Consider the following 18,341-nt stretch of genomic DNA (forward strand, 5'->3'; position numbering starts at 1 on the left):
TTTCTTTTTTTAAAGTAAACTCTGCCTTCAATGTGGGGCTCAAGCTTGTGACCCCAAGGTCAAGAGTTGCCTACTCTACTGACTGAGCCATCCAGGAGCCCCTCAATTATTTTCTTATTAATTTTTATGAGGTTTTAAAAAACATTTTATTCTACTTACCAAGTACAATACAAGACACATAATAGGTACTCCTTAAATATACTTTGGGCTATTTCTTAATTGTTCCTGAGGACTTTTTAGGAAAAAAAGCAGACTTTCTAGGATGCTAACTCTTTTCTCTTCCTACCCAGGACACAGCTGGGCAAGAGCGGTACCGGACCATCACCACAGCCTATTACCGTGGGGCCATGGGCTTCATTCTGATGTATGACATCACCAACGAGGAGTCCTTCAATGCTGTCCAAGATTGGTATGAGAGTCATTCATTCACCTCATTCATTCATTCATTCACCTCAGTTATTCATTATTCATCAAACTCTTTAGGAAAACCTAATGTGTGCTAGGTCTTGTGCTGTATGCTAGGGAAATCTACGTGAATCAGACATGGCTCCTGTCCTCAAGGAACTCACAGATGAGAGGAGAGGAAGATAAGTAAGCAAGCAGTGAGAATATCATGTACATGTGCAGTGATAAAGAGAGGTACTGTTGGGAATCCAACAGAGGGCTGTGACCCAGCTTGGGGAGTCAAGGAAGGGATCATGGAGTTGCTGACACAGATGCTACATTTTGTAAGATGAACAGGAGTGAGCCAGGGCGTGAATAGATAAGAATATTCCAGGAAAAGTATACAGATGTACAAAGATGAGAAGGCAAGTAAGGGGTATAAAAAGAACAGAGGTCATGAAGAATTTTGTGTGTTGGGATAAGGAATTTGGAGTTTATTCCCTAGATGACGACATTTGAACAGGGAACCAGCAGGTTCAGATTAATGTTTTGGAAAGATCATCCTGGTCATAGTCGTGAATGAATCCACATATGACATCCCCATAAAGTTTATCCCCAGGCTAGGGGTCAAGAGCACATCTAGTCCAAGTTTGTAAAGATTCAACATACAATGGAAATCAGCACAGCTTCACAGGTACAACCTCTGAATGACTTACACAGCTTTCTTCCTAGAGTATAATTCACAGGGAGAAGGGAGCACAAGGGGAAGGACAGGTAAGAGGGAGGGCCCAGGACACTGTGCCCCTAATCAGTAGAAAGGATTGGGATGGGAGAAGATGGAACATCTGTGCCATGGTCTTCTTCAGAATCAGAGATGCTGAGAAGGCCAGCAATTCAGCAGCGGTGCTGGCCAATGCCAAGGTTATCTCTGCTGCCCTTTGCCCAACAGCCATCCTTCGATGACTTCCCTTCTGTGAAGGAACAGTTGCCGTGACTGTGTGAAGTACTACTGGTGCCTTGTAGTCTTGAGTTGTGAGTGACTTTGCAGGCTCTCCAAGGTGCCATTCACATGTCTGTCATTCATGGTGGTCTAGGTTCTCCTTCTCAGCCTATTGGTTATCCTCCCCTTCGTCCTTTTTCTCTCTTCCCTTTTAACAAGACCCCTCCATCTTCCTTTTCTCTTTACTAGTCTTTTTTCCTCTTTCCTTTTCTCTTCCTTTTCTCCTTTCTTATTCCCTCTTTTCCCTTCAGTCACGATTTGTCTCAGCTCCTCCTCTTTCTCTCCCTCTCCATCTTCCCCCCTACCTCCTACCATGGAATTATTAGCTCTTTCTTTCAGTGTCTCTACACTGCTAATTCCCTGTTGGCCTTGACCTCCTTCCCTTCTGCCATCAGTCCCTGTTCATTCTGTCTCAGGAACACAGTGACTTTAACACCTGGTGACGATTCCTCCAAGAATAACCTGAATTGCTAATCTGGGAGCTGAGAGTGGATGGGGGTGAGAAGAGGGACAAAAATGACAGAAAGAATAGTATGGGGAGACATTAAGAGTTGGCTCCAGGGACCTGCTTTGAGGCTAAAGATTAAGTGTCTATTTCTCCTAAGCCCTGGCCTTTAGGTTTTGCCTCTGAGAAACTTGGTCCTAGCCTAGCCCCTCCAGTGCCCAGCACAGAGCCTCATTCTTTGTGAGCCCATGACCAACGTGGCTGAGTGAATTCCATACCTTAAGGGAATGGCTTCTCATCCTTAAAGAGAAGATTGGTGGTGGGATCAGCTTTAGGAGCAGGGTTGGTAATAGGTCCAGAAACAGTTAGGGTTCAGTTAGTTTGAGTGTCAGTGTCAAGATAGGGTTGCATTTAAGATCTGCTTCAGGATTAACCATTTGCTGGCTTATTCATTCACAAGAAATTTGCTGACATCTCCTCTACTTTGTGCTCCGTGCTGGGGACTGGCACCCCAAAGACCAATGAGACTATCCTTGCCCTCAAGGAAAGACTGATAAGTTTAGCTAAATATAACAGGTGCCATGGTAAAGGTTTAAGTGACCAAAATGAGATTCCATTTTTGTCTGAAGGGATGGTTAGAGACAGAGTTAGGCCCATCCCCACAAGGAGATGTCCACAATATAAGGGCCCTATTTTATTCCTTATGTTAAAATTTTGTTTCTCATTATGTAAGTAGTATATACTCACTTTTGAAAAATTGAGAAATACATAAAGTATTTTTGAAAAGTTTCATAATCATCTTTTGTGAGGGAAACTACTGCTGACGTTTTGGTTTCTAAAAATATTCATCATCTGAGGCTTCAGTGAATGTTTGCAAGTCACAGAGGAAGAAGGAGAGGCTAGCTGGGCCTGAGAAAGCCTGAGACGACTTCCCCCAAGGAATTGTGGGACCATCCTTGGGTCTTGGGGGATGAGTTAGTGTGGGGAAGGGACTCCCAGTATAGACAAGGGCACAAGCTATGGAAGAGCATTTGGGGATGGGTGGGAAGTGAGAGGAAGTGTGATAAAGCTGGAGAGACAGGATGTGAATGTTCTTGAACACCTGAGGGATATAGACTTCATCACATAGCTACTCGTTTTGCGGGCAGGGTTGGCGGGGGGGGAGCATAGAAGAGTCCTTTCAGGAAAGGATCAGCTAGATGTTTTAGAAAGAACTCTCTGCCCAGTGAAGAGAGGGATGGGCAGATGTATTAGAGGAATGCTACTAAGAGGTGGGTGAGATTTGCAACCAGGGCTTAGGGGTCAGCACCTGTGACAACCAGCAGGGGCAGGTATCTGTCTGTCCTCAACTGAGTTAATTGACATAACTTGGGTGTAGCCTGCCTCCTGGAAGGGAAACCACGTCTTAGAGTTTTGCAGGGTCTGCCACCAGAACAGGATGTCATTAACACAGTCTTCTCTTGGTCTCTCTTTAGGGCTACTCAGATCAAGACCTACTCCTGGGACAATGCGCAGGTTATCCTGGTGGGGAACAAATGTGACATGGAGGAAGAGAGGGTTGTTCCCACTGAGAAGGGCCGGCTCCTTGCAGAGCAGCTTGGTATGTGTACAACGTGTGTGTGTGTGTGTGTGTGTGTGCGCGCGCGCACGCACATGCATGTTTACAGTTAAGTGTGACATTAAAGGTATGTTGTGATTGTGAATTATGTACATGTGTGCTCTATATATATTGTTTATATTTGTGTGATGTACGTGTAAGCTTTGTGCTAATGAATTTTAGGTAATTTATTATTTATGATAATGTGTATATTTTGTTACATTGAATTAATAAGTAAAATTTAAATTTATGAACTATTTTTTTTTCACCAGTGCCTTCCACAAAGGCTTTGAGGTATCTTATAAAAATCATCATAATAGGGGCACCTGGGTGGCTCAGTTGGTTAGGCATCCAACTTCGGCTCAGGTCAGGATCTCGCATCTGTGAGTTCGAGCCCCACATGGAGCTCTGTGCTGACAGCTCAGAGCCTGGAGCCTGCCTTGGAGTCTATGCCTCCCTCTTTCTCTGCCCCTTCTCCACTCGTGCTCTCTCGCTCTCCCAGAAATAAATAAACATTAAAAAAAGTTTTAATTATCATAATACATCAAAAAAATTAGAAAATCAAAGTAAAGGGAAAACAAGGGTAGGAGGAAAATAAGAGGAAGCCAGGGGTGAGATAAGTATGTATGTTTTAGGTTCCCAGGCATGTGTAAGAATTGGGTCAAAATATTGGCTTTTAGCTTCCTACCAGCCATGCAAAGAGAGAAACATAATCAATTACATGGTCTCAAGATGGTCCTTAAAATAAAAACAACCCCTCCAAAATAAAATAAAAACAAACCCATTATTCTCTTCACTGGCCATGATAGAGCAGACTCTATATGCTGGATGTGACAATGTCCTTAATAGCAAACATCCTTATAGCAACCACAACACTGTGTCTTAGTATTTCTCTCAATGTAAACTGATGCTTCTTCACCAAAACACAATTCACAACAACAGTAAATGTTTGAAGGGATGAAATAATGTGATTTAGGTATGCAGCTCAGTCTGACTTTTTCCAAGATTAAAGCATTCTTATCTCTGTGTTCCACTGAGACCCAGGTACCTCAGGTGCGTCTCAATGGCCCCACAGCAGAACTCCTACCTGTACTTGCTTAAAGGAGCAGCTGCTTTTCCTTTTCTTTTCTTTTCTTTTCTTTCCTTTCCTTTCCTTTCCTTTCCTTTTTTTTTTTTTAATGTTTATTTATTTTTGAGGCAATGCAAGAGACAGAGTGCAGGCAGCAGAGGGGCAGACAGAAGGGGACACAGAATCTGAAACAGGCTCCAGGCTCTGAGCCATCAGCACAGAGCCCGACGCGGGGCTCAAACTCATGAACCGTGAGATCATGACCTGAGCTGAAGTCAGACGCTTAACTGACTGAGCCACTCAGGCACCCCCCTTTCCTTTCCTTTCAGTATTGGGGTTCAATGTAGGATCACCTCAGAAAAAACTTCATCTAGAAGAAAGGATATATTTCTTAACTTTTAGCCAGCCTCCCTAAATATGTCTCACAACCTAGGTATTGTAAGTATTGAGGAGTAGGAAGTTTAAAGTTATTCTCCCTTATGGTCTCTAGAGTATAGGTATTTGGGCTTGTAGGTGGGAAAATTGTGTAATATATAAATGTGAGTTGTGTGTGGTATATATTTGTATTATGTATATTATAAGTACATGTGTAGGAGTGTCTTATATGTCTTTCTTCCCTCCTCTGTTCCCCAGGGTGGCCTGGAATAGAAAGTAGCAAACTGTAGGTGTTTAATAAATAGGGAGGTTGAGTTATCTTGGATTTTGCTGTTCTTACCCCATTACAGAAGTTCACAGGGTCCAGAAAGGGTCTGCCCGTCCCCCTGGTTCACAGAACAGTAAGCATGTGGCTAAGCATACGTTTGGGTGACCCTTCCTATCACTTTATGCCTTCAACCTGCTGTCCCCAGGGAGACTCCCAGCACTTTCCCTGGACTAACCATCTGTTCGGAATGCTCTCTTCTACTCCACACCCCCTACCCTCATCCAGCCAGTAAACCTAAACTCACTTTTCAAAGAAGCTCAAGCTTCACATCTTCTATAAAGCCCTTCCTGGCCCCCAGAGCTCTTTTCCTCTTGCCTCTACCCAATGTACCTCAGACACACAGCAGTCACAGTCCCTATCGCACTTGGGTGCACTTGTTTACTTGTCCATCTCCCTAAAGTTCTGTGAGGACAGGAAATGAGTCTAGTTTATTTTTGTGCCCACAGTGCCTACTATATGGCCTGGCTCTGAGTAGACACTGCAGAAATATGTTTCGATTAAATTTTATTATGTTAAGTATTTGGCTACTTCATTTTACTTCAATCCAATTAAGACTTTCTGAGTGCCTACTTTATGCCAGGTACTGTGCTGTGAAATAGGATACACATTCCCTGGTCTGAAGGACAGAAAGAGTGATACCCCAAGTGATCAGTGTTGTGATAGAGGAATGTGCTGAGGGTTGTGGGGGTACAGAGGATGTTACCTAACTCAGCGGGGATCAGAGAACATGATGCCCAAGCTGAGTCCTGAAGATAAGTAGGAGCAGCCAAGTGAGGAGAAGCCAGGACATTTCAGGGGAGTAACACTGGCAAAGGCAAAGAACAGCACTGTGTGTTCAGGGTACTATAAATTGTTGACTGTGTGAGTCTAGCATTTCCCAAAGAGACTTATGCCATTGGAAGTGTGCAAGATGATTTTATGTATATACTTTGGTATGTATTTGAAAAAAATATAGAGGTGCCTGGGTGGCTTAGTTGGTTAAGTATCTGACTCTTGATCTCAGCTCAGGTCTTAATCTCAGGGTCATGAGTTCAAGTCCCACGTTGGGCTCCATGCTGGACATGAAGCCTATTTAATAAAAAGAAAGAAAAGAAAAGAAAAGAGAAGAAAGAAAGAAAGAAAGAAAGAAAGAAAGAAAGAAAGAAAAGAAAGGGGGAAAAAATCAGTACATCAAGACCTTAGACCAAGTTTTAAAAGATAAGGTAGTTTTGTATTTGGAAAAAAAATAACCAGCATGCCAAGCCCTTAGGACTAAGATTTTTAAAAAGCGAGTTGGTTAAATATTTATTAGGTGTTTACCATGTGCCAGGCACTATTCTAAGTGTTTTAAAGTATTACTCACTTAATTTAATCCCCCTAGAACTCTCTGACATATGTGCTTCTCTTATCTCTAAGTTGTGTTAGGTGTTTTTTTGTTTTGTTTTGTTTTGTTTTGTTTTTGTTTTTTTAAACAGAGGAGAAAACTAAGGCACAGAGAAATTGAGTAACTTGCTTAAGGTCACACAGCTAGTAACAGGTTGAGTCAGAATTTGAACCCTAGCAGTGGTCTGGCTCCATACCCTGTGCTCCTAACTACTTAACCTCACTATATATGGTACCATGTATTATCACTAAATATGGTAATAATAGGTGATATATATATTGATCTAGGTGTTATATGAAATGCTGTATAGTAATTCATCTAATTCTCACTATAACCCTTCAAAGTAGGTACTATAGGGTATGTCCAATACTCTGAAAAATGAAGTTCAGAGGGGTTAAATAATTTGCTCAAGTTAAGAGATAGTGGGGTTAGTTTAGATCTATCAAATTTATATAGGAACGTAGATGGAAGTAAGATTAATTCTTAGTGTAGGGTGTAGGAAGGCATTTAAAGAGAGTCTTAATGAATTAGTCCTATTTGGGCAGTAAAGTTAAACCATGTCTGTCCTGTACAATTTCCCGAGTTTTCCTCCATTACTTACCAGTATTTGCATATTGGACATCTATTTCTCTTGCTAGACCTTGAGAGCAACCAGGTTATGTCTAATTTGGGTCATTATCCTAAGGATCCAGCATAGGGTAGATATTCATTCATTCATTCATTCATTCATACATTTATTCACTTATTCATTGAGCACTTAACTCTGAGCTAGGTTCTATTTTAGCATTTGGCATATAATAGTGAACAAAACAGCTATGATCCTTACTGTCATGGAACTAATGGGAAGGGGACAATAAATAATTATAAAAATAAATATATAATTTAAAATGTTGTAAATAGACAAATTGAATGGTATGTGAATTATATCTCAATACAGCTGTTAAAAATTGTGATATGTTCTACATGAGTTAGGACTCTTGTTATGGAAAGTGATAAAATCCCAAATCAAACTAGCTTTCATTAAAAAAAATAGCTTATTAGCTCATGTAGCTGCACAGTTCACTAGACCCAGGATTCAACTGCCCTTTCCATTTCTCAATTTTGTTTATCCCTTCAGCCTCCCTCCTTCTCCAGGCAAACTCTGCATGGGGAGTAAGATGGAAGCTCCAGATTCATATCTTCTCAACTCCTGAAAAAAAAAAAAAAAAAAGGCCTTCTCTTCTCTCTCCCTTCAATCTTAGGGAAGACTATGATTGGCCACATGTGAGTCACATGCCTGTTCCAATGACTGGGGGAGGCGGGTATTATGACCTATAGTGCCACCACAACTGTTTAAAAATAGGGTTCCCTAAAAGAAGGAATGGTGGGCAGATAAATGTAACGTAAGTTACAAGTGCTATGAAGAGAGTGAAACAGAGAAACTTAATTTTAGACTGGAGAGTCAAGATCCTCCCAGAAAGTAACACTGAAGCTGAGAACTAAAAGATGAGAAAAAGTTAGGCAAAGAGTGGGTGTGAGTGAGTGTGTAGTGGGGGCGGGGGCAGGGCACGGAGGCAGAGGACCATGTTCCAGATCAAGAATAGTCCTACTGTAGGGAAAAGCTTGAAGCACTCATGATATTGAAAGAAGGCCATACCGCAGGGACTGAACAATCAAGGGGGGAGTAGTGTGAGGTGAGAGTGGAGAGGTAGGCAAGGGCCAAGTCATGAAGGATCCTGTGGATCATGTTAAGAATTTTGCAAGGATGTGATCAGATTTGGGAACAGTGAGGGTGGATGCTCAGCCTTCCTCATTCCCACTTCAGTCCTATCTCTGCTATGCCAGCAATTGAGTTTCAGTGGTCTGTTTGCCACCATAGTAGTGCCACTCGCTGCTCGATGGGATTCCTCTTCAGGACTCCCTTTCCCTTAGCTTTTCTTAGCTCACTAGGCCAATCTAGTCATATGGCCAGCTGCTAGCTTTTATTAAAGCTGTGAGTAGCAGCAGGCTATCAGTATCCTCGAAGTTCCTGGGACATGGGTGCGACTGTGGCAAGTGGATCTTTGGGAGTATGGAGCAGTTTCAGGGACTCCTATTGTGAGAAGCATGGCATTTTGGGGCCTCTTCCCTCCTGTGCCCCTCAGAAAGGGACATCTTGTCCCTTCTCTGGATCTGAATGCAAATGGACCTGGCCAGAGCCCAGAGAGGATAGTAAAAGAGAAAAACGCACTTCTGCTTACAAGGGAGGGAGAGACTCATTTACGATGCGGTCTTAGAACACACACATACACTCATTCCAGCAAAGTTTAGTGTGAAAAGCACCAGAGTAGGAGTTGGAGGCTGAGGGTTTTATCCTGTTTCTGCCACTAATTTGCTATAAGATCTTGAGCATCTTGTCTCCTGTCTCTGGGTCTCAGTTTACCCATCTGAAAAATAGGAGATTTGGGTTAGTTGAATGGGAAGGTCCATTTGGCTCTATCCCTTCTCTTTGATTCCATGATTTCAGTTCACACAATACCTACTTATCACTCAGACCTCACAGACCTTTGTACATTGCCTTGCTTATTTTAGGTGCCTGTTAAATGGGCTTGTTTATTTGTTTGTTTTTTGAATTGGGATGAACAGTTGAAACCTGCACCACAGAGCCTCATTGCAGAGAAAGACCTGACATTGATAATAACTAACTTTGATGCAGTGACTTACAGTTTACAAGGTGCTTTCACAACAATTTTCTGTGACCCTCATCCTCACTCCTAGCCTGGAAGATGTCATTATCATCAGCTCCATAATACTGATGAAGAAGCTGAATCCAAACTTGTGTTTTCTTGCACACAATGAGCTGTGCCACTCACTTCTGTCTCTTTATTTTTTCATTTAAAGATTCTGTAACTTTTCTAAGCCACGCAGGTATCAGGTGGTAGGCCCAGTACTCAAACTCAGGCTTTGGACTAAAAATCCTAATGTTCCCATTATATCATCATCCAGTGGTATTTTCCCAAAAGCTTGCCACTGTTTCTCTTCAAATTTCTACCCTTAGTCACAGTGTTAGTGAGATTTCTTTAGATTCTGTTGTGGTAACACATAACTCGAGTCAGGAGCTTAGATAATAAAGGTTTATTTCTCACATATGCTAGCTGCAAGTCAGCTGTGAATCTGTTCCATGTGTTTTCCTACTTTGGGGTCTAATCTGGGATGGCTAAACCACACAAAGGCTCTTAAATCTTCTGTTGGGACTTGGAATGCCCACATCTGTTGGCCAAAGCAAGTTACATGATCAAATTTGATGTCAATGAAACAGAAAGATATAATCCTCCCACAAGGAGGTTCTGCAAAGCATTTGCCAATGGGTGGATATGCCAAATCCTGTACAGAGAGGGCAGTGAATAATCTGCCACAGTTGTCTAACACATGATGGACCCTGGGGACACAGAAGTGAACACCTGCCTTCACCCTGCCTTCAAGATGCCAATTGACTAGGGAAACAAAATAGTAGAGAGGTAATTTCAACATCCTTTGGGTAGATGGCTGTGTCAGTCCTTAGCCTGTTTGATATCATTCTTCACTCTTCTGCTGTCTCTCCTGCAAACACCCCGTCCCCCACCCCCATCCCAGGGGGTTGACATTTGCAGGCTGTGTTTCCCAGGTTCCTGTGACAGTGGCTTTTGGATGCATTTAGCCAAGGGGAGACATAGGCAGGTGATTAGAGATGGGGAAAAGGGAAACCTGTATATTCCCTCTCCCCACCTTGGATGACTCCTCAAGTAGAGGCTACTCCTCTTCTTTGGCTCCTGCTTTCCTGGCTCTAGCTTCCTTTGGCCTTAGTAGTAGGTTTGTTTTATTTGTTGGTGATAATGTCTGGTTTCCTCACTATTCTTATGGGCCTCTTTGTTCTTCTGTCTCTTATATAACCAATTTCCTCTAGTTTAAATGTTAAGAATAGTTCCCATTTTGCTGTTGGAATCTGATGGAAACAATTGTGTAAGGTACTATGGGAGAACAGGGGAGAGGTACATTGTATGTTCTAAGTGGTGGAGGTGGGGTGAGAAGAGAAAGGTAATTCCACAGTTGAATAATGAAAGTAACTAGGAGTAGGAGCTAGAGAGTAATAGCATGAGTAATGGCACCAAATGAGAAAATGTTCATATCTCTGGAGCATGGTGTGTGCCAGGAAGATGGAGCCAGGGAAGTAGATAGAGGCCAAGCCACGAAAAATCTTGGATGTTAAGCCAACGAGTCTGGGTATTGCATTAATTAGGCCTCTTTCAGTCCCAGTTACACAAATCCAAGTCAAAATAGGACAGAAGCATAACTGAGCAAAATGAAAGAGAAGGTCGCTGTAAATGAGATGATTGAGAAATTAAGGGTGTTAGATGAATTGACCACATGAAACCCCAAAGTTCCTGAGAATGAGAACAACCCTGGGCATACAGGAACACAGTGAGTCACTTGCCAAATTATCAATGATCAGCAGGTCATGAATTGAAGATTGATACATGACAGAGATGGGAGGTATCAGAGGGAGGTAGAGAAGGGATTTGAACATAAAAGTGGAGAAGTGTTCTAGGGCAGTGTCAGGATGAGGAGAGGTAAGTTCAGTTGGTTATGAATTTTTGAATAGGATTCTGAGGTCAAACTCAGAAGCAGGCAGTGTGGACAAACTGTAGAGTCTGGGTCTATGACAGCTACCTTTGGGCAGGATAGGTAAACATGATCCTGGGGGGATGTGGATTATCTCAGATTCAGCTAAGAATTGGGCCCTATTAAAGATAGAAGAAATATTGTTGTGAAGCCAATTAGAGGGAGGAAAGGACTGAGGGCTAGTCTGATTAATTGGTTGTCATCTTTCTGACCTCACTAGGTTCTCAGCTCCTGAGAATCCTTACTAATGAATCTGAGGGAAAGGTTACCATCTGGGCCTGCTAATGAAGAGCCTTCCAGAAGCCTGACAGTTATTGGATGGATGTGAATTTGGAGTGGTCCTGCTAGGGAAAGAGACCCATGAGCTGGCTAAGGCCATGAGCTGGTTACTCAAATTAGAGTTCCCACACCTTGAGTACCTTTAAGATGACAGTGACGTCTCTTTGGCATGACACATGAGCCCTCCATGAGTCTCCATGAGACTTACTGTCTCATCTGTCATCACTTTGAGCTTTCTGCTCTAATGATAACAAACTACTATGCTCACTCTGGCATATACCAATGCTGTTTTTGCCCCATTATCTGTGCTCATGCTGCTTCCCCTGCCTGGTGTAGTACACACAAATGTGCTCACACATACATTCACAATCACCTGTCTTTATCTAGTTGATATCTGTGTAGGAATCAGCTTCTCCAAGAAACCTTCCCTGGCCCCCCAGGACAGTTAGGTGCCTCCTCTTGTGTCCTGCTAATCCCCTTGCTTCCCACCATTCCAGCATCTATCATGGTAATACTGTCAGTGTGTCTGTCTCTCACACTAGACTAGGAGCTCCTCAAGGGTAAGAACTACCAATTCACCCAAGTGTCATCGTGCATGTTGAGCTGACTTTTATGACCCCTACTGTCCACATCCTCTCAAGCACACTCTCCATGCTTCCCCCCTCCTTCAGTCGTCTCTTCATCAACCAGCACTCACCAAACACCTATACCTTTGGCTATTTCTGGGGCTCAGATGAATGGCATAGTCCCTGCTCAGGGACCTTCTTGTCAAATGGACTTCTACCATGCAGGGTAACATGTGCTATAGCTGTATAAGAGGCTGTATCTAAGCTGAGCCTGAAAGAATGAAAAGTTAGTTAGGTGAAGCGTTTTCCTCAGTTGTAGCCTCAAAGATTCCTCTTTCCACTAACTTCTGGAAGCCTCCTCCTGCTCTCTTCCCATGCCACTCTCTCTCTCTCCACTGCATTCCTGCACATCCTCTGGTTTGCTCTACTTGGGTTAGAAATGTTATATAGTGTTCAGTCACTATTCCAACTGAGAGCGAGACAAAGGGGCATAAGGGATAGAGCCCTAGTTTATACCGCATCCCCAAGTCTAGGTTTTCCTGTCTGTAACTTACAAGTAATAACCCCTGCCTTGCCCCCCACCCCGCTCACAAGGTTGTTTTAAAATTATTTTGGGGGCACCTGGGTGGCTCAGTCAGTTGAGCATCTGACCCTTGATTTTGGCTCAGGTCATGATCTCAGGGTTCGTGAGATGGAGCCCTGTGTTGGGCTCTGTGCTGACAGCGTGGAGCCTGCTTGGGATTCATATTCTCTTTCTCTCTCTCTCTCTCTCTCTCTCTCTCTCTCTCTCTCTCAAATAATAAAACTTAAAAAAATAAATAAAATTGTATTTGTGAACTGTTATAGACTATGCATACATAAGGGCTCTGATTAGTGTATCTTTTCCAAAATTAGATTTGGTCTCCTTTTGTCCCTGGCTCTCAACATGAGACCTGGCACAAAGTCAATGTTCAGTAAAGACTGGTTTATTGATTGACCCTGAATGATTAGGAGAAAGAAGATTTCCCTAAAGGCCCTGGGTGCAAGGAAGCTGGGACTAAAGTCAACTAGGAATATAAGGAAAAGGGAATTAACATGTATTCCATATGCCAATCATTTCACATATTTATGTGCATTTAATTCTTATTACCTCACTATGAGGTAGGTAATATTCACCCCATTCTACAGATAAAGAAATAGAGGCTGAGAGAGGTTGGGCAACTTGCCCAAGGTCATACAGCCAGTAGCTGACAGGGACTATAATCAAATCCGGGTTATATGACTCCTGGGCCTCTTCCCACTGCCTACCTGTACAACATGACATGTCCTCCCCTCAGTGCCAATTCCTCAGAAATGATTTGTGCCCTGGCCTTGAACTGGGTCCTCATCTTCATCCAAACTAATAGTTAAAGCCTATTTACTTCTTTACCTGTTTGCCCCTTTCCTAGGCAAGCAACTCCCTCCTCTTCTCCAAAAACTATCACTTGTGATAAGCCAGTCAAAGGCCAGAGAGTCAATTTTTATGATACTCATTAAGGAAAAGCTACATGCTGGAAGGTCTCTGAAGCTGACTGGGTTTCTGTAGTCTGAAGATAATGAGCCAGCAGCCAACTCCTTCTTTATCACAAGTCGATGATTAGCACGCACTCCTGCTGCTTGCCTTTCTCAGGTTGGGAGAAGGGCCACTGAGAGACTGTCAACCAAAGGAGGCCTGGAAGGAGCTGGGAGTGCCTTCAAGCTGAGATGGTGGAGGAAGAGGAGGCTTGTTTGTTCTCGGGGGCTTCAGTCCTTCAGTCCACAGTGGGATAATAGGGAGTAGGAAGTGGGGAGAAAAGAGAGCCCCTCCTTTGTGGGAAAAGACAATAAAAGAAGGAGAACAGGATGAAGAGGAGGTGAGAGGAGCAGATGAAAGTAGAAGGAAAGAAACTGTTATTCTAACAGGCAACTTCGTACACCAGTTTATCTCTCCTCTCACTTAATTCTCCCAGCTGTTCTCAGCAGGAACACACTGTAGCTATTCCTATTTGACAACTGAGGAGTCTGAGACTCAGAGAGGCTAAGTGATTCACAGAGATAAAATGACTTGCCCAGATTCAGACAGGGTAATAGTCAGATAAAGGCAAAGGCCAAAGAGACTTGTAAAGAAGAGAAAGGTATAGTCAAGAAGGAAGGGAGGGAGGAAGGGAGGGAGGAAGGGAGGAAGGAAGGGAGGAAGGGAGGAAGGGAGGGAAGGGAGAAAGGAGAAAGGAGAAAGAAAAGGAAAAGGAAAGAAAAGAGAGAAGGAAGTAAGGAGGGGTACCTGGGTGACTCACTCTGTTGAGCATCTGGCTCTTGATTTTGGTTCAGGTCATGATCTCACAGTTTGTGGGTTCAAGCCCTGCATTGGGCTCTGCGCTTACAGTGCAGAGCCTGCTTGGGATTCTCTTTCTCCCTCTCTCTCTTGGCCCCTCCTCTGCTTGCACACACACTCTCTCTGTCAAAATAAATAAATAAACATTTTTTTAAAAAGAAGGAAGGAAGGAAGAAAAGAAATAAAGATGGAAAGAAGAGAAAGAGAAGAAGTAGGAGACAGGACTGTGTATGAACTTTGGAGCTAGCCAAACCCAGATTTAAACCCAATTTCCACTAATATAGTCCCGTGACCTTGTGTGAGTTATGCAATCTCTTGAAGCCTTCATTTTCTCATTTATAAATTAAAGATGATTATATTTACCCACAGTAAGATAATAGTTCCAAAGCTCCTGGCATCGTGTCTGACATATAGTGGGTGCTCAATAAATATAAAGAATCCAAAGGAGAAAGTGTGAGGAACATAAGGGAAAAGAAGGAGAGACATGAAAACAAGGGAAGAGAGAAGTTTTGAGAAGAAATAAAGATGGACCTGAAAGGAAAGGAAAGGAAAGGAAAGGAAAGGAAAGAGGAAGTTCCTTGGACAAATAGGAGGGAGGAGACTGGGTCAGGGACCTATAGAGAAGGAGGCTTTTACTTCTAAGAACTGCCACCAACCTGGTCAGAATTCCTCAGCTGGGAAGTAGCCACTTTGTCTGAATCAGGAGGGACTTTCTTGTGTCTCTTGGGACAATCAAGTTCTGTTCCTTGTCACAGAAAGTGTCACTAAAGATCTCAAGGTACCAAACAGACAAGAATATTTTATGCTTAAGTGCAGCCTTCCATGTGCCTTCTGTTGGGTTTGTGTGGGAGGCAGAGCAATAGAGAAAGTCCAGGGGAATTCAGGGAGGAGGAATCTCATGGAGTAGAGATAAGCCAGTGGGTCTGGGGTGGAAAGGGCAAATGAAGCTTTATTTGGTGTGGATCTTGGGGTGCCTTCCAGATCCCAGAGGGCTAGGCTGTGAGGTGACTGAAAGGCAAGGGAAAGAGGAGGAAAAGCCCTAGTGAAAAAGGTCAAAGCTTGGGCTTCTTTAACTGGTGCCTCTATTTATCTTGGGCAAGTCAGCTTATTTCTCTAAGCCACAGTGTCTGCACTAGTGAAATGGAGGGGTCTGCCCAAATACTCCTCCTCCCAGGGGTGACATGAGGATCAGACAAAATAATGGATTGGAACACTGTGAAGTGCTGTGTACACATATTGAAGTATTCACTCTTTCAGAAAACACCTAGTGACCCCCACTCTGTGTCAGGCACAGGGCTAGATACTTTACATGCATTACCTTGTTTAATGAGTTAGGTAAAATTAACACAATTTATAAACCAGGGACTTGATTTATAAAGAGAATACGTGACTTGCTGGGGATAATACAGCTGACCAGTGGTAGAACCAGGATCTGACTAACTGTAAAACCCATGCAGGTAATGCCCCTGCCTTGTACCATTTCTTTAAAGCAGAATCCCCTGCCATGGAATTAGGCCTCCTCACTTCATTCCTTAGCACCAGCTGTATTAATTCGGAGTGTTCTGGCCAGGGGGCATACAAAGGAAGGGAAAAATCCTTACTATTTTCTGTCTTCTCTTCTTAGGGTTTGACTTCTTTGAAGCCAGCGCCAAGGAGAACATCAGTGTGAGGCAGGCCTTCGAGCGCCTGGTAGATGCCATTTGTGACAAGATGTCTGATTCGCTGGACACAGACCCCTCTGTGTTGGGCACCTCCAAGAACACCCGTCTCTCAGACACCCCACCGCTGCTGCAGCAGAACTGCTCATGTTAGGCAAGGCCCACCCTCCTGATTTCCCCTTCTTGTGACCCCACACCCACTCTGCTTCCTGCATTACACTCTGTCCACCCCCAGCCCCAAGCAAGCTGAGTTGCTGCTGTTCTTTGCCTGCAGTGGAGGTGGAAGCATGCCCCTCGAATTCTCTGCAGATGGCCTCCCTTGCAGACACCCAGCCCCAAACCAACAACCAGGTCATGGCATGGGTTAAGGTTCACTTTACAAAAGAAGACTCAATCTTACAAAGGGGATTCACTTCAGGGACGTGGAGAGCGAGTCTCTTTTCTGCCTTTAAAATAAGATTTCCTCCTTTGACCAAAATTTGACACATGCACACTTTTCAGGCCTGGCCAACTGGGTAAGTGAGGCCAACCTACACAGCTAATCCTATTAAAGAAAACCTCCTCATACACAACATGCTTGTTTCATATCAGACTCCCTGTGGGGCTTCCTCTCAAAGCCCTATGCCTATTACCATGGATGCCCACAGGGCCTGGGCAGTTGCTGTGGTGACAGGCCAGAGCTAATCTCCAGAGAGCTCAGACTCTCTAATGATGCTGAAGGAGCAAAGGCTAAGCCAGAAATACATTTAAAAGAAAATATTATTCCCTGCAAAATGTCAAAGGTTCCTGCTATATTAAAGAGTAGACGAGTGAGCTCAAGAAAGAGAAAGAGAAAGAAAAGAGAATCACAGGCAAGATAAAGGAACAGGTCATGACTTTCTGATTTTGCTGCTTTCCAGGTGGTTCTTAACTGTGGGAACTCCATGAAATTGGTCTTTGTTTTTTAGACTCCCAGAATTTGAAATATTTAGAGTTACCTGGTCTGACTAGTCAATTCCAGTCTTCACATCTCTGATAAGTGGCTGTCAGACCTCACAACCAAATCTCTTTCTTCTAAAGCATACCTTCTAGGCAGGGATGGGAGCTCGTTGTCCATACCATCTTTGGGCAACTCTCATAATTGAAAGTTTTCCTTGCTTTAGGCTGAAATCTGTGCCCTGGCAATTCTTCTTCCTCTTTTCACCCCATTTGTACCAGCTCTGCTGTCAGAGACCTCACAGTCTCTGCCCCTTGACACCCTCAGATAATTTGAGAACAGAAATCATGACCTCTGCCTTTTCTCCAAGTCAGATAGTTCTGCTGTTCTTTTGGTGTCTTCCCTCCAAACTGCCCTTTCCTCCAACCCATCTTTCAATCACTGCTGAGTAGTACAACTGGGAAATGTAATTTAAGGCAGAATAAATCTAGGGGGCATGACCCTGAAAAAATTGGGAAAACTGAACTCAGAGGTCCCAATCCCAAACTCACCCTCCTGGGAGTGAAATCTTAGTTTCCACTGAAGAGAGGATGTGAAACCATTCCTAGGGAAAGCTGCTTAATTAAAGCTGCTTAGTCACATAATGAGTAAAAGGAAAAACCAAAACCAAAATCAAAACCACATGAAAACCTTTGACACCAGAAACAAATGGAGTGGATTCTAGCTTGTTTAGACATGGCACATGTTTGGTTTTTAGCTGAAATAATGACATGGAACTAGCACTGATTCTTGAAAAATCTTTCCTCCCAGCCCTAGCCCGAATCCCCACTTCCCCCTTCACTAACATGCTACCTCAGAAGTTGGTGGGGGAAGGGGGAGAGTCTCTCCCAAGTTTTTTGTCCATTCCAAATGCAGTTCGTTATCCTAGGAAAGTACATTAACTAGCATAGGTCCAATGACTGCATAAGAGGACCCCCCAGAGTCCTCCCCGTGGAGATGTTGCTTTCTTTGATGTGATGCAGAGGATAGAGCTTTTGGACTTGGACTTGGAATCAGGAGACCTGGACTCTGCCCTTAAATCAAGTGTGACTCTGGACCAATCACCCCATCTCTGAGTCTTGATTTCCCACCTATAAAATGTGGAGGTTATTTGGGTAATCTTTAAGGTCTCTTCTAGCACTAATAATTCTGTGACTCTTTTCACTTTTATCATTTCAGTTGATCTGCAAAATGAACCTGAGAGATGAGGATTATCACCCCAATGTCATTGTAGCTAACACTGAGGTCATGCTTACTCTGTACTAAACATTGTTCCAAGCACTGTACATATATTAACTTATCTTCTCAATATCTTTGTGAGGGATGCACTATAATCAACCTCATTTAAAGATGAGGTTAAATAAGATACAAAAAGG

General features: G+C 43.3%; 1 protein-coding gene across 1 annotated transcript in view; it reads left to right on the plus strand.

Annotated features, from left to right (window-relative positions):
• The window catches only part of RAB3B (RAB3B, member RAS oncogene family), a 64,331-nt gene extending 46,490 nt beyond the window's left edge, over positions 1-17,841 (plus strand). Inside the window, exons 3-5 of the mRNA XM_047871431.1 lie at positions 291-409; positions 3,305-3,429; positions 15,977-17,841. Of these exons, the coding sequence (XP_047727387.1) occupies positions 291-409; positions 3,305-3,429; positions 15,977-16,164 (432 nt within the window). The 3' untranslated portion in view covers positions 16,165-17,841. The remainder of the gene's footprint in view (positions 1-290; positions 410-3,304; positions 3,430-15,976) is intronic.
• The last annotated feature ends 500 nt before the right edge of the window (positions 17,842-18,341 follow it).

Source organism: Prionailurus viverrinus, chromosome C1 (assembly GCF_022837055.1).
Source record: "Prionailurus viverrinus isolate Anna chromosome C1, UM_Priviv_1.0, whole genome shotgun sequence".
Taxonomy (NCBI): Eukaryota; Metazoa; Chordata; class Mammalia; order Carnivora; family Felidae; genus Prionailurus; species Prionailurus viverrinus.